The sequence below is a fragment of the Sitophilus oryzae genome, unplaced genomic scaffold (assembly GCF_002938485.1).
Source record: "Sitophilus oryzae breed Bouriz unplaced genomic scaffold, Soryzae_2.0 scaffold_482_pilon_pilon, whole genome shotgun sequence".
In the NCBI taxonomy this organism is placed as follows: Eukaryota; Metazoa; Arthropoda; class Insecta; order Coleoptera; family Curculionidae; genus Sitophilus; species Sitophilus oryzae.
Genome location: NW_022147065.1, coordinates 380,824 through 398,255, shown reverse-complemented (window position 1 = coordinate 398,255; position 17,432 = coordinate 380,824). Strand labels below are relative to the sequence as shown.

Sequence of the window (17,432 nt, the reverse complement as noted above, 5' to 3'; positions counted from 1 at the left end):
ACAATTTCAGCATATTCGACCTGCAGTTCACTAGCAACGGCCCCACGCTCAACCAGGTGCCTCTGTTCCCCAGGTGTCGCTCCAATCGATGGAGTAAGTGAGCGGCTTTCGCGCTTTGCACCACCATCATTCTAGATCTAGATTCTATAGTTCCTTTTTTTCTTTCTTGAACATTTTCTATAGGCTTGTTCATTAGCTTTTATAAATTAATGAGCATTTAAGAATAATAGTAGACTACACATCATACAACATCTTTTTTTTCTAGTTTTAACCATTGTTTAGTACCAAGAATATTAACTAAAGACAAACTGTCGTAGTATTCCTGCTGAAACTGGCGTGTCATCCAAATTATGGAAAAAACAACTATGCCTACTCATATTTTCCGCTAAAAAACTTATACCGTGTGGTGCATCGGAACACGGGACATAAAATATCCCATGCAAATTTTGAAGAGATCAAATATTATCCCCCAGATAATTTTATGCAAAAGTTGTATTAGACTTTTTTGAAGAGGCGTTAAAATTGTACTTTTGTCTATCGATTCATTTGGAATAGACATAATCTGTTTTCAAATTATCTTCAATAAAATCTTTGGTCAATGTCAGTCATTGTCAAATTCGATGTCACATTTGTTTACAAAAGTTTGTGTGGTTTCGAAAGGTTGTTTATTTTACTACGTCTTCACACTTCCATGTGCTTAATACCGTAACTTTCATTTTTTATTCGGTATAGGCTTTCCGGGACACTATGCTGCGAACATATCACAGCGGGAATACTATTTCCAGCAAAATGCCATTTAACCATCGTGACTTTTTCAGAGGTTGCGAAAATCATAATTATTTTATACAAAATTACTCAATCTGGAAACTTCAAATTCTTTTCAACAAAATGTGACATCGAATTTGACAATGACAAAGTCACATTTTGCTGGTATTTTAATTGTAGCTTTCCCTGGACCGTATTATAAATTTTACAAATTTGAAGATAGATTTTTGCAAATAACTTTTAAAGGCCTATTTCGAATAAAAAAAATTAGGAGATATGAAAGTAGTTTCCAAAAATGTAATAATATACCGGGTGTTTCCTTTAAAATAAGAAAGATGCTACCACTTTTCAAATGATGCGACAATATTCTAACGCTGAAAATATTTGGAGCAGGTGCCTTTGGATCACCGGTTCTCCATAAACGTCTAACGTACCATCGCCCTGAGTCGCTCTATATAAAGGTTGGCATTTTTCGTGAATGGGACAATAAGAACCTTTCAATAAATTTGCACTCTTTGTTAACTATTGCCTAATAATTTAGGATATCTTGTAGAACTTAACCATAGAATAATTAAAAGTTAAAGTACGTCTACTGGATCAGTGTGAGATGAATGGAATTTCAAAAATGCGGACACAATATTAGAGTATGATCGATTTACCACAAAACACATTTAAATAAACAGCAATATATTTTATAGATCTCTACATATACACTTGTGTGGACTTGACGACTATATATAATCACCGCAAAACACACTCTGCCCACTTGCAAATTTGTCGAATTTTTTTGACGGGGCGCGTCGTCTAATTTTTTACGAGAAACATCGATTAAAAAGGTAGCAGACCGAGCTTGGAGAACACGGCAGTTGTTATCGGTAAAGTAGTTGCGTGATTTTATTGATTTTTTATTGTTTTTCCTAATTTTTTTTTAATTTTTATAAAGATTATGTTTCATTTACGTTGAAAAACATTTTTCTATAAAAATATCTTTATATTGGAACACGAGATTATTTTTTAAGAGCAATACTAACTTTGGCAATACTAGTACGTTGGCAATACTTAAATGATCGATTTCCATAAGTTTTAATTCAATTTTAAATAGGTATTTCCTTAGATGTGAAATATTAAGATGATTAAAATTCTTTGTGTAGTAAAATTATAATATATACATATGTAAGAGAATTATTAATTAATTGTAAATAGACTATTAACATTTGTTTGGCAAAAACTCTTTGCGACTTGCCGCCTATTTCATCAAAGGAAAATCTATTCCTGGATGCTTCTACGTTCAATTATTTACACAGTTTATTTTGATACGTCCAGGTGTTCAGTGAGGTATTTTCGTCTTTCGGTTTTATTTTTTACTGGTTTTTAATTACCAAGTGTTTATTGTATTTTGTCCAGCCATACTTCTATCGACTGATTGATTTATTTAATTATTTGATCGAAAAAATATTATAAAAACTAAAATTTATCAGATTATGTCATTAAAATTGGGTACAGAAAAGTATAATATTCTTTGTTAAGTCAAAATTTTCCGAATTCTGTAACGTGCATTCACAGCGAATGCATTCAAATGTGTCACACATACCACCCGGTGCGAGCGGGTAACAATGGCACCTTAAGCCGAGGATAGACCTGACGAACGTTACCATTCGATCGCATTTGTTTGCATTCGCGACGAAATGTTTTTCAGGTGTGGACGTGCATTCGCAGCCAATGTACGTCAGGACGAATTGTACGAACGAACGCTTCCATCTTCTGCTTCTGGCGGTGAAAGTGAATATATCAGAGAAAAATGCGAGCCGCGAATGACTGGAAACGTTGCAGTGTAGACGTATCGGTAAAAATGCATGAAGTGGAAAGAGGGCGAACAGTGGAAATGTTAGCGAAAGAAAAAGATTCGTTCAAATGTGCCATACCGCCCTATGCGAATGGGCCATAATTGTGCGAATGGCTGCAATGCGAACGAAAGTTAAGGTTCGTCAGGTCTGTCCTCAGCTTTACGAATGGTAACGTTCGTCAGACCTGGCTAATGTTACCATTCGTTTGCATTCGCAAGGAAATGTTTCTCAGGTGTGGACGTACATTCGCAGCGAATGTACGTCACGACGAATGATTTCAGCGCGAACGAACGCTTTCCATCTTCTGCTTCTGGCGGTGAAAGTGGATATATCAGGTCTGTCCCCGGCTTAATGTTGTAAAGAAATATAAACTTAAATGTTTGTTAAAATGGTGCGACTTCAGCGTTTAAAGCCGAGAAATGCAATGAAGCAGAGTTTCATTGAGAGATATGCTTCAGGATGAGGTGAGTTACCTGTTCCGCCTCACTCATATTCGTCTACTCAAGATGAAGAAAGATATACTCCGATAAGGGGCGTATCAGCAGATGATAGACTGGCTTTTAGCTTGATTTAAAAATTCTCATGAAATTTTAATAATGTTAGATTAATAAGGAAATATTAAATAATAAAATAATATTCCTTGAAAATTAAAACTAATTTTTAACACTGGCTAATAATGCCGAGTCTACATAACACATTGTCAAAATGTCAAATGTAAAAACAAAGGTGTTTATGATAGAATACAATAAAACAATAGCGTTTATGGTAGAACACTGGTCACATAGATGCAGCTAAATCGCTTAGAGTAGATAATATTCAAATTAATTTAAATACAGATATTATACATAAATTCAATGTATCTTAGTCTTAAGACTCACACTTTCGTTTCAGGTATGCCCATACCAACGACAATAAATGCTTGGGTGCCAACCCCCACGCAACAGAACGGTGTTTTAAATGGTTTAAATACATCTCCATTGATTAATTCCACACCACCACCTGTTGAAGACAAATATGCCGCGCTGAAGGATTTGGATAACGAAATGAAGCAGCAGCAACAACAGGTAAAATCTAAGACAAGTATTATTTATATTACTCCGTATTAGATTCGTTTTATTTTATGCCATTCGTGAGAAAAATATGTTTAGAATAATTATATTAATAAAAAAAATCGGTGTCCGTGTATAACGTATAGAGATCTGATATGTATACCTCCGATAGGAGTGTCTCACTGTGTCAATCGCTGGCAGTCGTTAGCATCAGTCGACTATAATTATATGGTAGACATAGGCAGTCGTCTTCGCAATCATTGGCAGTCGTTTGGCAGTACATGTACAGAGTGGGTCAAATTAGACGCTTTTAAAGGGAAATACAGTGGGCGGCCGTAGCTCCAGCGTTAGTGTATCGATCTGCGGAGCGGAAGGTACTGGGTTCGATCCCCAGCCAGTACGGTCGGTTTATTTATTTAAATAAAAATATTTATTTATCTAAATAGAGCGGCCAACCACCTCAAGGAAGGCAATGGCAAACCACCTTGAGTATATTTGCCTTGTACAGCCTCTCAAATAATGCCGTTCGGGTTCGGTAATAAACTGTAGGTCCCGTGTACTTGTGAAACACTAATGACACACATCACAAGTGCATGCGAGAGGTAGCCGACGCTCTGTATAGAGTACGGCACTGTAAGAAGAAGAAAGGAAAAGACCATTTTCTATTGGAGATAGACGCAAATTAATATCGGTGTCTGGAGCTCAATTTTTATGATAAACATGATGGTGAAAACCGCACATCGATATCTGTTACCGTTTCGGAGTACGGGGTGTTTTTAAATGTGCATTTTTATCAAATCGTTGTACTTTTTATGCTATGGAAAATTTTATATTTTTATGAGAACATTTCCAAAGCACCTTTTTACTCAGAATTTAATGTTTAAGTATAATATTTTACAATTAATACTTTAAGTTATCAACAGAAAAATTGATTTTTTATTTGGGACACCCTGTATATTTTTAATTATCTGAAAAGGACTTAAAATTACCTTTCCAAAAATATAGCACACTTGATAAATTTTAGTGACGAACTTTTAAAAATTCTGTATTTCAAAGGAGACTATAAGAAAATATCATCCTTTCGAAGGAGACTATAACAAAATATCCTAACCTAACCTAACCAAACAAAATATCTTTTGTTATAGTCTCCTTCGAAATACAGAATTAAAAGTTCGTTACTTTTAACAAGTAGGCTTTGGACCCCTTCTTGATGATCTGTCCCTAATGGAACTCGATAACATATTTTTCCAGCAAAACGGGGCACTGCCTCAGAACGCTGAAGTTATCAGCAAAAAAGTAAAAGTAAAGATTTCAGTTAACGTCTCCTTTTTGCTGTCAGGGCTAATCTGGACGGGGCCTACTTTGTTTACGCGGAATCCGAACCGCGGTCCTCGGCCATATCATGGTCAATGGCCTACCAACTTAGGAAGTGTCTAAATCAACTCTTACTCACGAGATATCCGATCTCATCCGGCCTCTAACCGGCGTGAATGAGCAGTGTATATCAATAGATTTTACACTTTTCCCTTGGACAACAGCATGATACAGAGTTTCGAACCGGTCACCCGTCCATCCAACAGTATCGCCTTACGTCGCTTAACTTCGGTGTTCTAATGGGAACCGGCGTTTCAACGTAGCTGGGCCATTGCCCTTAGTTATCAGCAAATTTTTGCAGCCAATTTCAAGAATAATTGAATAGCTATCCAATATCCCAGCCGTTGGCCGTCGAGGCCGCCGGACTTAGCGCCTAAGAATTTTTATCTTTGCGGAAGAATAAAGATTCTTATTTTGAAACTGACCGTATAGTCTAGGCAATAATTAGATGTACTTAGAGATTAGGTTATGCGAGGGCATCTTTCACCCCCACTGAGCTAAAGAATTCCGCGAGAAATGTTCAAAAACGGTCCCATCTGTTCATAATAGAAAATGGTCGACATGTCGAACACCTGTAGCAAAATCTCATGTCATGTTTTGCTATTTATTTTTATTGTTATTAGATATAGTTTAAATGTGTTGATGTTGTTTAACATAGTTTAAATTATTATAAAATTCTGCATCTCCCATTGCAAATATTTTCGTTTTAATTGCTGCTAACAGCTAGAATTTTTTTGCATTACAGCCGGCACCGTTCAAAGCCTAATTTATTCAAAGTGGGAGAATTTTAAAAAACTCTATACCTCGAAGAGGAATCGAGCAAATTATCAAGTATGCTATATTTTTGGAAAGGTAATTTTAAAAAAAGTTTCAGTTAATTAAAAATATACAGGGTGTCCCAAATAAAAAATTAAGTTTTCTGTTAATAACTCTTAAATTATTAATTAAAAAAATATATACTTAAACCATTAAATTCTACGTAAAAAGGTGCTTTGGAAATGTTTTCATAAAAATGCAAAATTTTCCATAGAAATTACAGTGATTTGTAAAAAATACACATTTTTGAAAAACACTCCGTACCCCCGAAACGGTAACAGATATCCGAGGGGTCTCTCACTATTGGAATTACCTGTACATTTTCTTGGCAGTCGCTGGCAGTCATTGGCAGTCTTATGGCAGTCGCCTATAATAATTACATGGCAGTCATAGGCAGTCTTCTTCATAGTCATTGGCAGTCGCTTAGCAGTGGAACGATATTTTGGCAGTACGTGTACATTTTTTACCCGAGTGAGACACCCCTCGCAGATATCGATGTGCGCTTTTCACCATCATGTTTTTGATAAAAATTGAGCTTCAGACACCGAAGCTAGTTTTCGTCTATCTCCTATAGAAAAGGGGTGTGTTTCCCTTTAAAAGAGTTCAATTTGACCCACCGTGTACATTTTTTGAACGTGAAGAACGCGAAGTGAACACTCCTCCGTGTACTTCAGAGCTCTCCGGCCTATTTCGGCCTCCTCTCTGTTTCTCGATGGTAACGGTTCGTATTCAAATTTGTTCTAATAGTTGGAATATGAAAAGTGGCCGCTTTAGACTTTATTAAAGGAATTTCAGGTTAATTCTACTACTAATTTACTATAAATTCTACTTTTATAAATAAAACTTGTTAAATGTTAAGTAAGTAAAAGTATGTTCAAATTTAAATTACGAACATATTGTTCTAGGACGTATGGTCCAGTTCCAACACGGGTTCAACAGGTTCACTCTACAGCTCGTCGACCCCAACTACAGGGTCAGTTTACGGTTCGCCCTCTCCTCAGGGTTCAATTTTTGGATCTCCTAGTCAAGGTATCCTACCCCATATCTGTGCTCCACCTATCTTATTTACCACTGAATACTTTCAGGCCAGTTTGTGACAGCGTTTACGCCCTTTCAAGAAAATAATCCGTTCGGTTCCAACCCATGGGCGCAGAAGCAGCCATTAGTCAATCCATTCAAAGAACAGAACAAAGGTACTATCTTGCAGCCTATCCTGCCAACCAACGGTATCACTAATGGATATAGTAATGGTTGGGGTGGTAATCCGTTTAAGGTCAGTATATTAATCATATTAGAGGTGGGCAAAGATTGAACGAGTCGTTAAAGAGTATTAAAAATGAAGGCTGTACTTAAACTGCCGTTAAACGGTAGCTTACTAAAATGCCGTTAATAGGTATGACGTCGTTGATGTGACGCACTTGACGGCTTTATGAAATATAGGAATTTTATAAGGACTAACCAACGCTATCCACCCCACCAAATAACCAACTTAACCAACGCAACTAACCTCGACACTGATAAAAAAAAATTAAAAAACAAATATAAATTAGTAAAAACCAACCAACCCCACCAAATAACCAACTAACCAATGAATTAACACCCTCCAAATAACCACGCTAACCAACCAGCCAAATAACTAAACCAATCCAACCAAAAAGAGTGAAACCAATGCAATAAGATCACGCTATAAGCAAAAAAATATAAAAAAGTCTTGGTCAGCGTGAGATTTGAACCCCGAACCATTCGCTTACGAACCGATAGCCTCAGCCACGGAGCCACAGGTGCTCTTGCAATATGCTTATGGCTAGGCATTACTTTCCGCCGACATGAACGACGTCACAATTTCTATCAACGGCATTTTAGTAGGCTACCGTTTAACGGCTGTTTAAGTACATCGAAAAATGAATCGTGAGATTCAATTCACCGACTAGAATACGGTTCGTTTAATTGAATCGTGCCCAGCAGGGATTCATTGAATTTGAACGAATGAGTCGTAAAAAAGACTCGTATGAATTGAATCGGATCACAATGCGACTCGTTCGTTTTTATAGCTCGTTCGTTCAGAGTCGTGAGAATTGATTAATTTCTTACAATACGGTTCGTTTAAACAACTATAATATTATAATTATATGCTATGAGCTTGAGTATAGTGTTTCTAAAGTCAGTTGGAATAGATTCGGACTCTTAATTTCGGCACATTCTTTGTCGGCGTCTTTATGTAGTGTCGACATCCATCTGTAATGGAAACATATAAAGTACGACAAAATCGGTTAAATCGTTGAGTGAAAGAATTGGGAAGATACGCAACCTAATGGGCGAATTCGTGACAAAGCTGATTTGATTTCCCCTTACGTCTCAAGTGCTATACGGTGGAGATTGACCGCAGAATGATACACTTATTTTCTCTAATTCAGCCAACGAAGGCATATCGAAGACGGTGTGGATCTGAAAGCGAGAGTGTTGCCATATTAAAATGTGTGATATCTGTAATACGTTTGACGATCTTTGGATGAAAAATCCGCGTTTATGCATTGAAAATTTATTCGTGTTAAACATAGAATAAACAACAAAAATAAAAATTCTTTATAGGTACTGAATATGACGTATTTACCATAAAATTTTGCATATAAAATAACAGCGATCTTCATTTCCAAGCCAACTCTGACGCCGTTCTTTGTTTAATGATATAATATTATATTAAACTGTTTAATTATAGAAAATCCGTATTATTAACGTACTGTACCCAAAATCCGTAAATCTACGGATTAATCAGTAGTTCTGGCAACACTGTCTTCGGCAACCACTCACTCTGTCGACTGAAAGCAGAACTACGGCTGCTACGATACAGTATTCAGCGCTCAGTGGCGCAAAGCTAAACTAAATCTCGGAATTCTCGGACCGGCTGACGGTAATGCCAGCTACATCTCAGACAGGTTTTGTGCCACGAAATCGTCCATAAGATTGTGCATCTTATTTCTTCAACCAACGGTTAAATTTTATAAAAAACATATTTTTGTGTTTGTGGTTGTTCTGAAAATTAACCGTTTTATTTTATGTGATTTTAGTCCCATCTGTATCTACAATAAATTAATATGATACTTAGTAAGAAAATCGCTAATTGGCAATCCAAGAAAATTAATATTAACATTTAAAAAATGGTACTTAAATTGAATTCTGGTTGTCTTGACTTCAGGGTAATTATATTGATTTAAGTCATTTTACTGACTTAACTTGCAGATCATCATGATTTAAGTCAATAATATATAGACTTAAGTAATAAAAACGACTTAAATAACTTTATATTGATTTAAGTCAACTTTATATTGATTTAAGAATTCCAAAAATGACTTCAGTTGAAAAAACGACTTAGGACTTAGATCATTTGAGCTTTATGTTGAATTTGACTTGAGAATTATAAATCATTTTGGTTTTAGAAATAACGTATTTTTAAAACTGACTTGTTGCAGGTCTGATAGTTACCTACCTATATATATAGTTACCAGTGAAAATTATTCCCTTATTTATATCGATTTTTGACCACGATGTACCGTACGATGCACAACAGACTATTATACAGGGTGATTCAGATTTTACTAGAATAACTTCATATATCGATAGAACTAACCGAAATAATGATAGTTTGTATTATAAACCATATTCCAAGAACGCTTCCGCTTGGAGTAAAGTGGCGCCAAAATTTGAATTAAGTTCTCCATGGCATGCTGCTAATTAAGTAACATTTTTCGAACGCAGCTGAGCTATGTCCGGAATTTTGTGGAATATCTCGAAAACTAAGCGATATATCAATAAAATTTAAGAACAAGAAAAGTTAGTAAAAAGACGGAAGGTATCAGAAAAAAATACGTTAAAAAAAGTTCTACAAGGTTCCGTGCAATTGACACTTACAAAAACAACACCCTGTATAGCAATCAATCCAATTTTTTTCACACATAGCCACGTTGCCCTTTGCATTTAACCAAACACTTGCGTATTTAGATCCTCTGGCTTACGAGTAATAAAATAAAAACCGAAAAATAATTCAAATTTTAGCGCCATTTTACTCCAAGCGGAAGCGTTTTTGGAGTATGGTTTATAATACAAACTATCATTATTTTGGTTAGTTCTATCGAGAGATACCTGAAGTTATTCTAGTAAAATCTGAATCACCCTGTATAGTCTTCTTTGGGATTCCCAATAATAATAGCATAAATAAGCTATACTAAACGCCACGAATGTTTGGGAGTGATTTATCGCTTGATGAAGTTAGAATCGACACGCGCGCTATCATTTTTACATTAAAAACGTAAATTTTTACCGCAGACGTAGGTTTTTAAAGGCCCAGTCTAATCATCTGCCTGCGCTCCTCCTACTTATTCTAAAATGTTAGCGTGATTGACAAAGACAATACTATATCGCGTTTCTTTGATTGATTCGTTTTTGTGCGCCAGTCCATTGGTGTGCTTGCGGTGCGACCAATGGGGCATTCCATTTTATATTTATAACCAAATATATGTTTTGACAAGACTTTGACAGTTAAAACAACAAATTACAACAGATTATATATTGATTATTATATGACTTGAAACACCACGGCACTGGAATTAAGTTTATGTGACCTTGAACAGATTAGTTCACATGGTAGCGACCGATGAATCACTCCTAAACATTCGTAGCGTTTACTATAACAAACAACAAATCCGTAAAATTTCAAATCAAATTCAAATATGCCTATTACTATAACAAACAACAAATCCGTAAAATTTCAAACCAAATTCAAATATGCCTATTGAAACGTCAACAAGAACTGTCAAAAATGGGGGCTCATGATGTGGATTCTCTCTCTAATGCTTGAATACATGAATCTTATTATACTCCTTTCTTAAACTTTTTATTTGAAGGTAGATGGTTTTATTGCGTTAAAAATTACATCAAAGCTGACTGCGAAGTTTAAATTAGAAAGAACTGGCGAACACCACGAACTGAATATTTTTATTCAAACTTTTGTAAAGTACTAATTGCTTGTTTAATTTACAGGTCGGGACAGTATCGTCTTCGTCGAACGTCAACAATCCATTTTTATGAAGCCAGCCTTTCTGACTATTTCTTAACTTATGCTCGCCTTAAACGTACCTCAATAACTCCAACCCTTCCCGAGTACGTAAAAAATAACAATTCTGCCTCTGTCACTCTCTCTTTTGTTTAGCTTTAATTATATGTATCAGAACAAAGATGCTTCTTGCATAAGACTAGAATTTATTCTCTTCGATTTGCGTTGCACTTAGCAGGCTAACCGAAGTGAATAAATCCGAGCTAATAGCCTAATTAAGCTGTAACTTATTGTTTTTTTTTTGTTATATTATGGTGTATATTTATTTTTTGTCGAATCTTTTTCCATAATGGCCTTTTTATGGTAAGGTGACAAGGATCAAGTTTTGATAGTAGGGTGAGAAAGATTGTGAGGGGGTATGAAGTCACTGAAATTTTTTGCCATAGCGTAGCCACTCACACACAGATATTTTGTATTGTTTTACCACAAAGTAAAAGCAATAGCTAACTAGAAATTTTGTATCTCATAACTGGAAACATCGTATTCAAAAATATTTTTTTAACATAATTAGTCATTGAACTTAAAAGACAAAAGAATAAGAAATGTATTGTTTACCGTAACAATAGTCTTGTGAAATCAAAAGCGTACATACGAACATTAATGCCTTTTTATGTGAGTGCTCATTATATTAACGTTATTGTTAAACTAAATGACGAAAAAATTGATTGTTGATAATTTTCAGTTTCGACAGAAAATTAATCAACAGACAATACAATCAACAACGTCATATTATATGCAATAGTTATTAAATGTGCTTAGAGATATAAAAACGATCCTAAATTAAACACTAATTTTTTGATAGGTGTTCTTTTACTACAGTTTTGCTGAGTAAAGTTTAATACACATACCCTGCTGGTCATCCAATTTATGTGGTCTGGATTTTGTGTGACAGGGAATAATATAAATGGCCGGTTGACAGCACAAAACATCCCCCTTTAGAACTTTTTCTTTAATGGCCATAAGCGGGAGTAAAAGACCAACCGCCCGAACAAACACTAGAGGCACCACCGGTCATCAAATGGTGTAAAAATTGCGAAAATTTAATCATCTAATTTTGACACAAGGGGTCGCGCTTAACTTTTTCAATTTTAATTCAATAATTATTGTTTTCCAAATTATATTTATAGACTTTGTTGTATTTTGTGAATGTATAAATGTTTTCTTAGTATAAAGTCGCATTATAGTAATTTAAATTATATTACATACATATTTAAGATTCAAATATTATGACATATAATATGTCAGTTGCCGTCTAAAATGTCATCTTGATAACAAAAAGTTAGTTATTGTCAAAAGTAGTTAAAATCATGTTAAAATATTAAAATTTACAAGTTATAATTCGATATTTTATATTATTTCAACAACAAACACATAATAGTACAGCGTAATGTTGATATGCAGGTCCAAAACAAAAAGTGCCGTTATATTTTTCAGTTATCGTTGTCAGCCGCGGAAGTTTCAGTGATTTTAGTGTTGTCGGATATTTCTATTTGTGAAATTCTATTGTGAAATAGAAATATTGCGTTTGGATTGCAAAACTAAAAGTGGAAGTTTTATTGCAATGTAAGTAAGCGTTTGTTCATTTTATATTTTACTTTTTTCATACCTACGACAAATATACATATATTGAAATTTTATAATTCGTTTTATTTAAAAAATGTTAGAAAACAAAGCTTATAATCCTGTAAATTTAACAATTGTTATGTAATATATTCCATTTAAATGTAATATATTACTTTACAATTAAAAAATGTAAATTTAAAAAATATATTAAAAATATATACAGGCATTAATTGAAATTTTTTGAGTGCGAACAAACACGAGAGGCGCTTTATTATTTACTTTCATTTCTTAACATGACAGACGAAGTTCTAAAGGGGGATGTTTTGTGGTTGACAGACAGACAAAATCAAATGCGGCATACAGTGTTGCCGGTTCTTTACGTTTGTAGGAAAATGTGTGTAGAAAAATATAAGCTATTTTTATATAAAAATATAAGCTAAAACTTTCATGTATTATTATTAACTGAATATAATCTACTACAGTTGTAGTAAAATGAGTAACTAATAGTGAAAAATAAAGTTCCAACCCTAAATGCAACATTTTTCGTAAAGGCCTACTTGTGCGGTTTGAAATTTTAATAGCACTTTTTATGTAGTTACATATTGGTTAAACAGTACAAAATAGATATTTGGGTGACTTAAGACAAACAGTTTTACCAAAGGATCGATTTAAGTAAAATGTTTAAAACCCTCTGTAAGTGTATGTATATGTTTATATTAATACTATTATTAATTGTTTAGAATCTCTTGGTCCTTGTAACATAGGTTTAGAGTTAGGTTTGATAAGTTAAGTTTTTTATAGTCTTTTTCCTTTACAAAAAATGTAGTTTTATGATATATTGGACTACCAACCACACTTTGATTTTATCTTTGCACTCATCACTAGAAAAATCAGACAATTTTGTTTTATTATAATATATAGTGATAAGTATACGGTTAAAATCAAATTAAAATATAGTATATTTTCGAGTATGCGTTATTATAGAAAAACATACACGCGTAAATGTAATTGAGCTTTGTAAGTGTTTTTAGGGAAAAAAGTGGCCTTTTTGATTAGTAACGCAACGTTGTGATCTATTTGGTAGCTCGTGAAAGATTCTTCTGTAAAATACAGGGTGTATATTTTTTAGTTATATACCGGAGTAAATTTTATGGTTTAAAATCCGCTCTTAATGCTAAGGCTTCGATTCTTAAAATTTGAAAAATATTAGCTGTTTAACTGATCCTGTCTTAAAACAAGATGTTTCACGAAAACTTTTCTTATTGTACATACATTTTGGTTAACATATTTCAACTTACTAATTTACTGAACATGGTTTAATAAATATTTTTTAATATAATTACACGTTACACTAAAATGTGACAACTTAAATATCTTCAATTTATGAATTTCAGATTTTAGTCGAGGTTAGTTGAATGAAAAATATTTATTTAACATGAATAATTGACAATAATCGACGCTACAAAGTTTGAAGAAATTTTCAGCATATTTGTTATTTTCTGACGAATTTTATGCATTCAGTAAATACTCATAACAAATATTACTTTGGTAAAATTGATTACATACACAGGGTGTCCCAGGCTGACCGTGTATTAGAAGATTCTAGAGAACTACAATATCTAGATCGGAGATTTTTTGCACATCATTATTTTACAACGATATCTGTCTCACTGATTAAAAATATTTTCAATATGGTGGCACTTCCGGAATTATCGGAAGTTGACAGCAACTTTCTTATTTTAAATGGGTGCCCCTATTTTTTATTACATACTTAAATTCTCTGCAAAATTCTATGAATATTAATGTTAAATATTATATATCTAACATTAACCGTTTTTGACAAAAAAATATTTAAAATTTTTGGACGAAAAAAACTGCCTGTCAAGAATATTTGTATAGCCTAAAAGTCAAATTTGGTGATTACCACAGCCACTGTGACATAAAGAGAAGACATGTAGCTATTTCAAAAATTAAATTGTTGGAATGCCATATATTAATGGCGGTAGCTGTCAGGCGGAGCTATTAGTAGTTATACATGTTCCTATACCTAAAATAAATCGTTTTTAAGTTATTTGAGATTTAGATTAAAAACGTATTTTTCTTGATTTTATCTAGCTTCCTTTGACATTAAGTCTCAGACAATCAGACAGTTTATTTCCAAAAATAATTATTATTTGAATTTCCTACATTATAAATACTGCTACTTAAGAGTTTAAAAAGTGTTATTTATAAAAATGTACCTCGTATTTTCGCTCTTTAGTAAATATAGTAGATATTATTAATAATATACTGTATGCACGAAAAAAAAAACGCAGTTGGCTTGGAAATGATGATCGATGGCATAGTGCTTTTTGAACAATATGTGACAATATGTCATAGCCAGATCTATTGTTTTACATCACTTGACGTTTAAAACCATAGACCTACTAAACCACGTCTTCTCTTTATGCCACAGTGGCTGTGGTAATCACTAAATTTGACGTTTAGGCTATACACATTTTTTTGACAGGCAGTTTTTTTTCATACAAAAATTTTAAATATTTTTTTTTCTAAAAACGGTTGTCAAATTGTTAGTTATAGAGCAAAGAATATGACAAGAAAAAGAAAGGAAAGTGTCTTACTAAAAAATGGTTCCATGTTAGTGGCGCCATCTATGCGTTATTATAGAAATACCGGAAGTTGACAACTTCCGGTATTTCCGGAAGTGCCGCCATATTGAAAATATTTTTAATCGATACATCTCGTTGTGAAACAATAATGTACAAAAATGTCCGATCTAGGTATTGCAGTTCTCTCGAAACTTCTAATGCACGCTCAGCCTAGGACACCCTGTATACAAAGATTTTTACTTTTAACAAAATATAATATATATTCAATATTTATACTTAATAAATGGCTGCATGCAAATTATTTTATTGGTCATTTTTTGGTAATTAAAAGTGATTTTTTAGATTGTTCTAATTAATTTGGTGCATGTTTTTTATTTTCATTGTTAAATGAGTGGACTTTTTTTGACTACATAATGTTTAATTTATATGATACGTACCTAATTTTTACAATTGATCTATATATTGTTCTATACATATATTTTTCCAATATTATTATTAAAACCAAGTTCCAAAATCAAAAATATGAAATAGTGAGATTATTTTTTTGTGATCGATTTTAATTTTATTGAGCCTATACATTAAACTTAGTGGACCCTGTATTTTATTTTTAATTGCGAAGCCTACCAGGGACATATTTAAATTGTTCTGTGATAACTCGAATAAATGGGGTAAAATAAACTATCAATGTAACGAATAAGAATAATCAAACTAAATGTATTTTGCGACAATTAGAAAAAAACGAAAGATCCAGGAAATCGGCCTACACGTAGTCAGGGTTATAAAAATAATGGTGATATTCCGATAATGAAATGGTTTGCCGTCCCGGTTATTTTTGCACAATTTATTACACGAAAGAATTATACAAACATAGGTTTTCATAGGTGAAATAAGATGTTCTGTGTATTTGTATATACTACTATATTAATAAATTTAATAACACCCAAAATGTTTTGTTTTATTGTTACAAAAATATGTATCACTTTCAGAGCTTACAGTTGGGGGGGTTGGAACCGTTGGTGTTACACGGCAAAATAAAACACTAAATCACCACAATATACCAAAACACTTTTACTTTTACAGTGGACGCGCGTTTCGCTAACCATGATAGCATCATCAGTAGATGATCAAAACTAAACTAAAATCTACAATTTGAGCCTTTTTATACTCGCTCAGTGGGTACCGAGTGGGCGTGGCAAGATCTAGCCAACCGCGTCAGCCCACCGAAAGTAAGAATTAAATTTCCGCAATTAGAATAGTAGGAACAAAGAATTGGAAGGAATTGGACCGTTGCCTCTGTTCATACTATCTTTATATTTATTAATTCTGATGCTTTCATATGCATCTAATTGCCTGTAATTTGAGACTTGTTTAGTTAATTTTAAATTAAGATCTATAAAATGTTCTTTATCAACAATATGTTCAACAACGCAAGATTTATCCAGTCTATCATATCTTATCTGCTCTAAATGTTCTTTAAATCTAGTTAATATTGATCTAGTTTATCCAACATATTTCTGATTACAATCTTTTTAAGAAATTTCATACCTACCTGCAACCTAATAATTGTTGTAATTTATTATTAGCACTATACAGAAGTTTATAATTGACATTCTTAAATATTCCTTTTAGACCACGGGATTAGAGCTGCAAAACCACGGAAAAGTGCTGCAAATTCACAGAAAACATGTCTTTTTTTGGTTTAAGTAATTTTAACGACTTAAGTAATTTCATTTTAAGTCATTTTTCAAAAGCTGACTTAAGACATATATTAAGTAATTTTTCAAATGATTTGTGATTTAAATCAGCGAAATAGAAATACTTATTAAGTCGTTAGAAAGGCTAAATGTTTTTAAAGGATTTAAGTCTTTTTGAGAAGAGACTTAATTTTTTTAAAATACTGAAGTCTTTTTATAAGAGATTTAAGCCAGATTTTTCATATGATAAATGTTTAATAGCAACATTTCCCTTTGAGCTGTCAGGCAGCAGAACAAAAACATCAACACTCACAACTGCTAATAAATGAAAAGTTAGCTGTTCGGCGGTTGGTTTTGATTCGTTGTGTTACGCGTGCGTAGTGAGTCTGTTGTCTTTATCATGTGAATCCCCGACTCCGTATAGTCCGAAAGACAAACGAAGGAAACCGCTCCAGAATATACCGGGTGTTTCTAAAAAGGTGGCTGCCCCTATAACTTTTTTATTTTTTCAGATAAACGAGATTTGGTACGTTGGTATATGACATAAATCGGGATTGATTCACGCATTTAATTGTTTTCAGTCACTTCCTGTTTCACCAGAATAACTACAA

The 17,432-nt window shown here is 33.4% G+C and overlaps 1 protein-coding gene across 1 annotated transcript in view; it reads left to right on the top strand.

The window, feature by feature from the left end:
- Window positions 1-11,991, top strand: part of LOC115886329 (arf-GAP domain and FG repeat-containing protein 1) — a 98,952-nt gene extending 86,961 nt beyond the window's left edge. The window contains exons 5-8 of the mRNA XM_030905423.1: window positions 3,501-3,673; window positions 6,754-6,877; window positions 6,934-7,121; window positions 10,883-11,991. Coding sequence (XP_030761283.1) covers window positions 3,501-3,673; window positions 6,754-6,877; window positions 6,934-7,121; window positions 10,883-10,930 — 533 coding nt within the window. The 3' untranslated portion in view covers window positions 10,931-11,991. The remainder of the gene's footprint in view (window positions 1-3,500; window positions 3,674-6,753; window positions 6,878-6,933; window positions 7,122-10,882) is intronic.
- Window positions 11,992-17,432: the final 5,441 nt, after the last annotated feature.